Source organism: Hydractinia symbiolongicarpus, chromosome 10, assembly GCF_029227915.1.
Source record: "Hydractinia symbiolongicarpus strain clone_291-10 chromosome 10, HSymV2.1, whole genome shotgun sequence".
NCBI lineage: Eukaryota > Metazoa > Cnidaria > Hydrozoa > Anthoathecata > Hydractiniidae > Hydractinia > Hydractinia symbiolongicarpus.
In genome coordinates, this window is record NC_079884.1 from 20,003,486 (window position 1) to 20,015,230 (window position 11,745).

The 11,745-nt window shown below is 34.7% G+C and overlaps 1 protein-coding gene across 1 annotated transcript; it reads left to right on the forward strand.

The window, feature by feature from the left end:
* The first annotated feature begins 3,505 nt into the window (after positions 1–3,505).
* On the forward strand, positions 3,506–4,846 carry LOC130612103 (protein TSSC4-like). The gene is made up of 2 exons (XM_057433393.1): positions 3,506–3,811; positions 4,266–4,846. The coding sequence occupies exons 1-2, from the start codon at positions 3,558–3,560 to the stop codon at positions 4,747–4,749; spliced, it is 738 nt and encodes a 245-aa protein (XP_057289376.1). The 5' UTR covers positions 3,506–3,557; the 3' UTR covers positions 4,750–4,846.
* The last annotated feature ends 6,899 nt before the right edge of the window (positions 4,847–11,745 follow it).

Consider the following 11,745-nt stretch of genomic DNA (forward strand, 5'->3'; position numbering starts at 1 on the left):
CTGCGAAATTGAACAACAAAGCATTTTCTAAACCGGTCACTGCAAATGAGGTAGGTTCTACTCATAATGTGATTATTTTAAATTAAATGTAAAGACATGGGGAAGAAAACCTCGACCTCTAGTTTATTTGCGATCAAAGTAGTTAAATTGATTTGTGAAATGACGTTATTTTGTATTTTTGTATCACCTTTTTGTTATCGACAGTTGACTTGTGTTAATTACGCTAAATAATGAGACAATTTAAAGAAAGTATTGTTTGCTTTCCATGTTCATCATATCCATCAAATCGATCTGGTCGACATGGGAAATATGCAAGTTGAATATCAAATAAAAGCGTATTGTTATGTACTGTCCTTACTCGATGTCTTTCTCGCTTTCACTGGTTAGTACAACTGACTTCAAAACATGCAAGGTTAGAATGGAGTTTGAGAAAATTTACAATTTACATGGGACCCCTAGTATTTTACAAGGTGACCGGGGTAAAGAGTTTTATGGATCAGTTCAAAATATTGTCAGAGGAAAAAAATAAAAATGATTAAGCAGACCTTACCACCCTCAATCACAAGGAAAAGTATAAAGATCGTATAGAACTTTAGGAAAAAAGATATCATACGATCTTATAACTCAAGGACGTGTTGGTGTAAACTGGGTAGAAAACCTTTCAAAATATGGGAAATGCTTATATAACAACAAGCGAGGGGAACTTAGATGGAAGTCAGCATTCGAGGTATATTATGGACGGAAGTCAAATGAATTAGTTAATTGTAGAATTCCTGTTGAGGGTCAGGCCAAACAAGTTATTCGAATTGTGTCACCACCCACTTTAAATTAAATTCTAAAACGAGTGATAAGGTGAAAGCAATCAACAAGAGAATTGCTGATAGAACTGTAGCTTACTTTCGTAAAAGAAATAAGTGTTCAGAGTGTAAATCGGCGATGAAGTATTGGTCAGACATGGAGAAAAATGAAAAAGTAAAAAAGCATTGATTAGTTCTGCATGGAAAAGTGTTGAAGGTGGGAAAAATAGTGGACAAAAATAGGTATTTTGTGGAATTTAAATCACCAAAGACTGACTGATTTCAAGAAATGTCATAAACGGAAGAAAAATGGAAAAAGTCTGAAGCAACTTCATAAGGAACAACGAAGATTATATCAAAAGAATTTGTTAGTACCACTTGCAAAGCAAGATCGATTTGATGTTTTTCAAGATCAAGGGTATTCCGTTTCATACGACCCCCTTGGTGATGGAAATTGCCAATTTAGTGCTATAGCACATGCGCTGTCTCAATATGGAATTTTCAGATCTGCCCAAACAGTTAGACCCGAAATTACGAGGTTTTTAGAAGAAAATACCTATGATAATGAAGGGTAGCCACTCGACGTGTAAGTTGAGATGCCGTTTAGCGAATATTTAAACAGAATGTTTTCAATGGGACATATGGTGATGAGCTAACGTTAAAAACTGCCTCTGAGCTATATAAAATCGAAATAACGCTTATCTCAACCTGAAGCTCAAGTTGCCATAACACCAACAGACTTTTGCCTTTTTAATAGAATAACATCAGGACATTTTGCCGAAGAATGTGGAGAACACTATGTTGTCTTGGGTGAAAATGAAAAAGAGAAAGTTGAAGGTAGCGAAGAGGATAATGAAACATTTGAAAGGAGAGAAGAGGTTAATGAAGCATTAACAAACAGGGAAGAGGAAAATGAGGCAGATGAAGGTAGCGAAGGAGGGAACGAAACTGTTACTTTAGGTAAGAAAGTATCGAAACCCTTTTATATGTTTAATAAAATCTTATCAGTCACTGCGTCTTACCTATAAAGTAAAAAGAATATAGTAAATAGTCTTATTTTCCATATTTTAAAATTCAATTTTGAGTTCATTCAACTTAACTTTTGGTATAATTATCCGAGGTGATTACCACTAAGCATTTTGTCACGTTGCTTGCTGTAAAACAGGCCACGTCGAAATCCTCGAACTGATTAGTCTGCATGTTATATGTTAAGATTGCTACAAGTTTATTTCTTATGTTATGTTATGTTATTCAAAAAACACATTACCTACTGTTTGTAATATATTTCTGTTATGTTATGGTATAAACGCACTTTAGCTAGTACATTTTTCACAAAAAGAAAGTCAGTGCATGTAATGTTACAACGCTTGTTTATAAAAAAATTAAAAGTAATCATTCTACTAACGTGTGACACGCGTTTCATTGCAAATAACAAGACAGAGCATCCCGAACACCGATAACATCAAAAAAGATGACGTCATAAAAATTGCATATTGGTCAGCATGCGAAAAATCGAAAATTACAAAGTGCGGCAAGACATTATTACAAAGTGGAGCAGCTCCGAAAATTACAAAGTGGGCCAACGATGAATTACAAAGTGGGGCAAAAGTTATAACAAAGTGGGGCAGGTATTACAAAGTGGTGCAAGATAATTAAAAAGTAGAGCAGATATTACAAAGTGGGGAAATTATTACAAAGTGGGGCATAACAATGTCAAAAACAGCCTTGATGTCAAAAAAGGAAAAGCCACTGGGAATGAGGTTGCTTATCTGTGTGTTGCGATTTTGTGTAAAACTTTTCAAGTAAAAAAACTCACGTATTAAGCAAGAATTAGGTAAAATTTAAATAAATATTAACAGTGAAAAAGGAAGACATAACAACTTACAAGCAGTACAGGCAGTACTTTCATTGCTTGTTACTGTTTTTGTGCTGCACGTGCTTACTACTAAGCCATGAGGTTGGCTGTTAGGGTCTGGGCATATGTAATTGATAAGTAATTGATAATTCTCAAAAAAATTAACATAGTTGGGCAGTATTCCGTACATCCTACGTGCTAAAGTCTAAAACACGTTTTTGTTTCTCGTAAATCTTGAGTAATCTCCAGTTTTCTCGCAATCTTTAAATAACCTTAGTTAACTTAAAGGAAACCCAAGGTATAAAATAATGTTGAACTTATATTATAGAGCTTAAAAAGTTGGTTAACAAGTCTTTTTAAGATCTGCACGTCAGATCTGCACGGATCAAGTGGAAACAATACATCATCATCATCATTCTCGGCTTAACGTCCGTTTTCCATGCTAGCATTGGTTGGACGGAAAATACAGTAATTATATATAGGTTTTGTGATTTTCTATTATTAGAAATTTTTCATCCAGGTAGTTCTAGCTAGATGATTAGTGTGAAAATACCTTACGTACACTAAAAATTTCCATCGTTTTTGCATCCTCTTATTTTGACGCATTTTAAAGGGAATGCCATTTCGGCAAAGAAGCTTAGTCAGCAAAGAATAGTTAATAAAATGATTATTCATTGAAAGTTTGTTAAAAATCTTTTCTTAGAATTTTGCTAGGGATTCAAGTTTAGAGAGAAATGATATGAAAATAGTTAGGTGGATTTGTAACATCATCTTGAAATGCAGAAAGAGTCTAGCATGAAAAACGAACGTTAAGCCGATGATGATGATGGTGTGGTGGTGATGTATGTATTATTTTTTTTTTATAATTATTTGTTCTTGCACTTAACATTTAGAAAATTATAAACATGTCAGAAGACGCTCCCTATAAACTTCAAAATGCTACTTCTAATGAGCAATTTAAAAATAGAGCTGATTCAATATTTGGTTGCTTGGACTCCCTTGAAAAAAAGCATTGTGAGCAAGTGAAAGAGCTTCAACAAGAGAAGAGAGAAGATGGGAGAGAAAGGGTTAATCAACAAAAATATCAACGCAGTAAGCGAAGACTACCCAGGCAAGTTCCAGACCATGTTTTAAATCCCAAAAACTGGAGAAAATATAGGTAATCTAAACTTATTAGTTAAAAACTGAGAATTTGCATTCTGCCCTCCTTTCTAATTTTTGCTTTACATTTTTAATTCGTCGCAAACGTTTTAAAATGAGTATTTGTTCATTCATTTGTCATTTGTAATGAAGAAGGCGTTCCACTGACTAGTTGAAGTCAGGGAGCTTTAGCAAATTTAGTCAGCGAATAATTAAATACGATCTGGTAAATAAAAAGTCATAAATTTTAAGATGTTTAATTGTTTTCTGAAGTCATAAGTTGCTTTTTTACGTCTGGTGTGTCGAAATGTGTTTCCTACAAAACCTCTTTTTTTTACTAGTATACTTTGATCAGACAAAGTTGGGTAGAATTGATGAAGGAAAAAGGAATTTTATATCTTATGGAAGAGTTTTAAAGTTTTGTTTTATGAGTTTTATGAGCCTTATATAATATAACATGTTTTTATTACAAGTCTGATGGACGATGGCTCACGATCTCTATCAAAAGGTCTTTCAGCTGACCAAATAAATAAAAAGATAGCACTGGAATTTATCGACGATTTAAAACAACGAAAAAAACTAGACTGTGTCTCAGAAGTCAAACAGGATAATAACGATAGAGTAACGTTTAATCGACCGGTAAAAACAGAACACGTGGATATTTTATCAAAGACTGCTTTGTTCGGCTCTGTCCATGGTGGCAAAGCACGCGTAATGAACACTTTTGAATTTGGTCGTAAACCGGCGAAAGTTAAAGCACAGGTGCACCTGTCGTCTATTGTTACAGAATCATCATGTAACTCTATAACTTTGGACTTTCAGACGGAAGAAAAAGATGAAGTTTTAGATGAGGTGGAAAGCACAATTAATGACGTTTCAACGAAAATATTTGTTCCCCGCAAGAAAGAAAAAAAACGATTTATTCGGAAAAGAAATATTGTGGATAAGGATGAATAGTGAAATTATTTTTATTTTGATATGTATTTCTTGAATTCATTTTTTTTCGTGACCGTGGCTTTTCTACGTTTTATAGAAATAAAACGGATTAATCGGATTCCACAACTCTTATTCAACATTCGTGAAGAAATCTAATGGAGAGAAAATTTAACGGAATTGGTGGGTTGAGGGGTGGATATAGGGTTAGGCAGTCTAGGCATTTGTCTAGACCTAATCTTGTGGCCAGGGCAAAAAAAATTCCATAAATAGAGTAATCTATTGGTTTTGTCATCCCCCGGTTTTCACTTTATGACAATGCGGTGTTTTACCTATTTTTTCATTGATATTTTAAGCGAACCACACGGCAAAATGTCGATTCGCCTAAAACCTCCGCGGGTTTTAAAGTTCCGAATGAATGAAAGTCGCAGATGGAGAGAAAATGCCTAAAACGTCCGCGGGTTTTCAAACGTCCGTGGGTTTTTAAGTTAAAACGCCTAAATCGACCACGGGTATATTTACATTGACGACAAGTGGATGTTTCTTTTTCAACATGGTTTACCTGGGTCAGGTCCAATTGCAGGGAGCACTTCAAATGGCTAGAATAAATCAAAGCAATTGTATGCTAGATATGTTAAATGAAATTTGAATTTGGCAACCCTTTCAGACATTGAAAGGATTGGAAATGCTGGAGGGAAGTTTTTTTCCACGTGTGCCATGTTGTGTTAAACCAAACCTTCATCATGCCTCTGCAAGAGACAACAGGAAGCCCTATGGTTTGAAGATTTCCGCCATCGGCAGAGATAATAAGTATGGTAGTAAATTATGTCATATAGTGTCACACTATCCTCAGAAAAAAGACGCGATGCATGTTATCTCTAAGCTAAGAGTTTAACAAGCTTAAAAACCAAACAAAAACAATAAAGTAAGCCCAGCCTAAATATCTTTCGTTTGAGGACAAAATTGATTTGAAGTAGCCCTTCTAGAAGGTTTTGTAAACATCTATGTTAGAGAAAGTTTAACCCTGACTGCGTCATGATCACTGAAATACCCATATTAACGAGGGTCTCGACGTCAAAGGTGCTTAGAACATTTGTATGGATATAGATATTCTGAAATCATGTGGCGAAAATCAATGTGGAGAAAAAACGCAAGTATCAGGCGGTGAAGCGCCGCTCCGCAGGAAACTTCGTTTTCAGTGTGAATTTTTCTTAACCACCGAACAAGTGGACGACATTTGTTACGTTGAAAACGCCTTTTTAGCCCACCCAAGATAAAGTATGTAAGAACATAAGTCTTTGTGAAGCTTAACTACGATTTTTCTTTAAATAAAAATATAATATAATATAACAATTCTAGTGCTACACTCTGTAGCAATTATCACCGAATTACGGTAATACCGTAAATTACAGAATAACCGTCCCTTGTTGGATAAGCACGCCTGCTTAATTAAGCGGCCCCTCTAATGGCTGAAATTAAATAAGCTTTCCTGCCCGGGCGCTTATTCGTCATTTACGGTAAATTAAGAACATCCAAAGAACATTTATAGGCTGCATTACAAAAACGTTAAAAACATTGCTACGCTTTTTTCAACTCAATGTTCTTAGAAAAAAGAATGTCTATATATTAACAAAAAAATAAAATATTTAACATATAGTAAAAAAAAAATCTTTAACTCGATGTGAAATTGGTCTAAAAAATTTTGGAAATTCTATGAATCCTTTTATGTAAAATTGAACAAGTTCATTAAGTGTTTCAGTATTTAGGCGTTATTCTTCTTTCTCGCTCAATTTTTTGAGCACTAGGTTGCTATCCAATCATTGTGAAGCATTTATGAAGGCTAAAATACACGGTAAGTTTAAACGGATCATTTAGTTGTATGAAAAAAACTTATAAGTTTCGTTGCAGGTAATATACCTTTCTACACGTTAAGATAAAATGTATAAGTTTTTTTAAAAAACTCTTTTCACATTGAATACCAAAGAAAAACACATAAATATTCTGTTGCGGGTATTGTTATAGCAGCAGCAGGGTAAATGTTGAAAGAAAAAAAGCGGTTAGGATTAGAAATTGAAAAAATATGTTTAAATCTTTATTTTAAACAATAGCTCATTAATCATTGTGTTCATTTTAATGAAAAGCCCTTGCCCTTTCTTGTTCGTCGTGTGTAATTTTTTAATAATAGAAAAAAAAGTTGACCGAAAATGTTGTAAGCAACCCAGAAAATTCTGTTGACAGTACTGCAGACCCAGCAAGTTCTGTTGAACTGCAGAAAATGCAGCAGTTGCTGATGTTGAAAGGCACATTTTTGACATGTTTTAACTGACTGTGACATTGTATAATTGTTTCTTAAAAATAGACAAAAGTTGGGACAAAGTTAGTGGGCAAAGCAAGGGTCATAAGTTTAAGATGCCCAAAGCAGTAAAAAAACGCTAGCCGATCAGACATAGAATCAGATGCTTGTAAAAAGTTAACCTGTGAAAATTAATACTGTAAAACAATACTTAAAATTCATACAAAAGAAACAAAGACGTTTTGGCATATCAATTTATTAAATATTATACGACTAAGATAACTAAGATTTGACCATAAAGTTGGATCCTACAAGTTTAAAAACAAAAAAACAATGGAAGTAGGCAAAAAGAACAAAAAGGTTATGACTACGTTCATCCGTTTAGAATTAACAAAAGAGACTAAATCCAAAATGCAACTCCGTGGTATTGATATTTAGACTAGCCGGGGACCCGGTGTTGAAACGCCGGGTTAAGCCACAAGTAACTGTGTTACCCTGCGTTGATACCTGGAAGAGGGATTAATAAGAAGTGTAAACTGTGCCACACATTTAGGTGGAGCGCTTTAGTATAGTATGTCATAAATTGAGTAAGGCGCAGTACATTGTGTTTCCGTCTGCCAACCTATATTATATCAGAGAACGTTCCCGCTAAAAGTTCAAACATAAATATTACTCCGGGATGAGTGATTAGTACAGGCAAACAATGTCGCATAGGTATAATATATACCCTTTTTTTAAAAAAACTTTATTGTAACTTCGGTTAAACAGAAACACAGGAAACAACCATCATTAACATTGGACTGAGCGCTTAGTACAGGTAAACTGTGTCATCAATGCGTTTAGGCGCAATACCCTTTATAAAAAAACATTTGATGTAACTTCGGTTTACATAATAACACAGGATACACACTGTTAACACTTGGCTAATACAGGTAAACTGTGTTGCATATCCATATGGGCACCAAACCCCTTGAAAAAACTTATCACAGCTTCAATTTAAACAAAACAAGAAGCCCTGGGGGCTCTAAGAATTTCCGCTCGCTACCAAAATATTTGATGACAACCTGCTAGTTCGTTGTGTTATAATGCCAAACTTTCGAAGAGGTTTGGTGCATGAAGCTCTGAAGATAAAGCACACAAGTGACATTATATCTTACAGCGAACGCAAACAAAACGAAACGTGTCATAATTAACTCACATTTAAAAAGAAATTGCTAACAAAAAATACAGCCTATCATTTATGGTTAAAGCGATTGAAACGTTTATGGTCTTAAACGGCATTTAGTTGATAAAAAATCAAAATTTTGATGTGACCATCATTTTCAGCATACTTCTTTATTAACTGTGCCAATTTTTGTCAAAATTAAAGTAGTTTTAATTTTTGGACCAATTTTGGCCTAAAACGACATTTAGGTAACAAGAAATCAAAATTTTGATGTCACCATCATGTTCAGCATACTTTATTTGTTAACTGTGTCAAGTTTTGTCGAAAATAAAGTAGTTTTAATTTTTGCACCATTTTTGACCTAAAATGACATTTAGGTGAGAAGAATCAAAATTATGATGTCACTCAACCTCGTCCCCAGGGCATCTTGTATCTTTTCTGACCCCGGGACGGCGATACGAACATGTTCGTATCGCCGTCCCGGGGTCAGAAAAGATACAAGATGCCCTGGGGACGAGGTTGGATGTCACTATTATGTTCAGCATACTTCTTTTGTTAACTGTGCCAAATTTTGTCGAAAACAAATACTAATTTTGGCCTGAAACGTCATTTAGATGTCTTCCAAGTACTTAGGGAGCTTGGGTACAAAGTTTAAATCTGTGACGTTGCAATTGACCATTTGGAATAGGGTTAGTTAGTTAGCCAGTTATACCAATACTATCCTCCTCTCAGAGGAACATGAAATCCCAGGGTCGTTTTTTTCTCAAAAAATGCTTCGAAAGAAAAAAACGACGGTTTTAAAGAATTTCCTACTCCTTCGGGCGCGGAAATTTAACAACAGGATATTTCCTGTGCTAAGAACGGGCTGTGCGCTTAGTACAAGGTAAACGGTATTGCACATGTTGCAATACCCTTATCCAAAAAAAAATTATTGCAGCTTCGGTTTAATTAATAAACAGGCAACAGCCTGTCATTACGCCCTCTAGCTATTTCTAGCTAAAAAAATCCTTCAGCAATTTTATATTGTTGAGTAAGTTTTTATAACAGTAATAAAAGGTGTTGCTAGCTAAACTGCATTTGTAAGAAATATTGATTAAAAATTTTGTTGTAGCTAGCTAGCAAGCCAAACTGCATTTGGCTACTTTTACTCTTCACCCAGGTAGCTAAAGAGCTAGCTAGTCACAACCTCAACATAAAAATAAATAATAATATACCAAGCTTTAAAAGAATAGGAATATATAAGGCTAGGTACAGCTCAAGCAGGACGCCGACTTGAAATCTAGCTACGTTTGTAGCTAGCTAAAATCTCAAAATTGATTTCTTTAAGATTTACACATGGCTAGAATACGTAATGATATTTATCATCTTAATATGTGAAAACACAGACACAATAAAGAGAATATCTTAAACGTTCATAGAACTGAAATTCAGGCAGTTAAATAATTATACTAACCCAACCAAATATTTCTCTTCGCTTTGCTTGAACTCGGTCCCTCGAAAGGAACGACCCGTGCCTTAACCCTTAGAGCTCCGTTTAGTTGAACAAAATCCGCCTGGTTAAAAACATCTGGAAACGAAAATTTAAAGGAGTATCTAGCATAGCTTATCAAATAATAATAAAATAACAGTTTACAACAATATTTGTGATCAAATTCGTAGCGCAGTCTTCATTCTTTACGATTATCAACATACGCACAAAGCCGGCGTAGCGCAAAGTCGTGGGGTCAGATTGGTCTTCAAAAGCTGTGACGTTACGGCAATCGGTTAAAAAATCGGTCGAAGAAGAAGAAAAAGACTGCCCGTTTTAATAAGATCTCGGATGTAATCTGAAATCTTAATAAGAAAACATAGCAAAAGCGTTTTTTGATATGAAGATGAAACGCGTACAAGGCCCTGGTACAACAGACTGAAATTCGCCGAAAAATAAGCATGCAGAGAAAAGTAATGCATGCGTGACGCGTGGATCAAAGATGGTGTTTTAGTTGGGTGAATTTGTAAACTGTTTTGCTGAGTTTTTGCAGCTAGAACAAACTACAGCGCTTATAAATATTATAGAATAATTTACACCATCTGCAAAAATAACAGATGGAAGGATGGGCTACTTTAGTAATGTTGGAGAGAATTCAGAGATCTTTAGAGGGCCTAAATTTTTCTGACCATAACAAGTCAAATGTTTAGAGTCAATAGTTTGAGGACAAGAACGTCATTGGAGTTTGTGGTCTTTGATTGTAATGTAGGCCTGTTTTTCTGAGTAGCATTGCATTTTGGCGTCCAAATCCAGCGATTGTGCGATTGTTTTGGCCTCTTTATTGATGTTGGTTTTCAAAGAAGTGCTACATTTTTCATACGATTTTGTGATGTTTTCTGTAACGAGTTTGGTGTAATCATTTTTCGGAAGTTCGTATAGGTTGTTAGTTTTGTCGGCGAAAGCAAATATATTTTCGGAATTTTGGATGTTCTTAACGTCTGTTTTCATTTTGTTTAAGAACGGATTGTCAACATTGCGGAATTCGATTTTTCGGATGAGATCGTAAAGGTCGCTTTCGAAACTTGCAAGGTTCGGGTTAACAGGTGGAGTTGCAGTCGTTTTGAAACCAAAAGATACATGTCCGTGCTCTTCGTCGTTTTCGTTATTTTTATCAAAGAAGTATGCCTTCCATCGTATTCGTTTGATAAGGCTTTCTACTTTGTCCATTAAATATTTTAAGTATGTATACTTCGGTGGTATCGGGATATTCTTTGGCGAGTAACCAAGATTTCTCCTTTCCATGACCATAAAACAATAGTGTAAAATCTTGTAAACAGTGGTGTGCAAAGTGTTCAGAGTGCTCAACAAAAACAGGAGCTTTTATAAACACGAAGTAATTTTTAACACAATTACAAACAGAGTGGTCTATGTATAACAGAGCAGTTATATTATTTTTATGTTTTGTTTTCAAGAAAAAAACTACATTAATTTTGCTACTTAAAGTTTCATGCTTCTTAGCAATCTTCAGGCAAATGATACAAATTATACAAGTTGGTACTAACTAAAGTATAAACCTTTTAATTACGTGATAAAACGTAATAAAACAAATAAATACAAATAAATACATTGTTCGTTACAGTTCATTTCAACCATTTCAAAGTAAATTTTGTTGCGATGGCGACATTTGTTGATAAGTTCTGTTCTTTTATTTAACAGTTCCTTCGGTTCAGCTCTTACAATTGCTATTTTTTCTGTTAGGCACAAGTCACACGTGCGTGCTCCTGTCCTATACGGCATTGCGCCTTTTTCAATACTCCATGAGATTTCAAAGTCTGTTCCGTCGTCTTTTAATCTCCAAATTAATTTCGACAATTCGGTTCGGTATTTCTCGTGTCGGAGAAGTACCGAAACTTTCCCATGAAAGTGGAAAATTAGTGTTTTCAAAAAAAATTGAATTTTTCTCATGGTAAGTTTGTTTAAACACAACATATTTATCCCTCATTTATTTTTCATCCAATTTAAAACCATCAGGACAGAAAACGTATATACGAGAAAGGTAAAGTATATATCATGATTACGATTTTATTTATCATG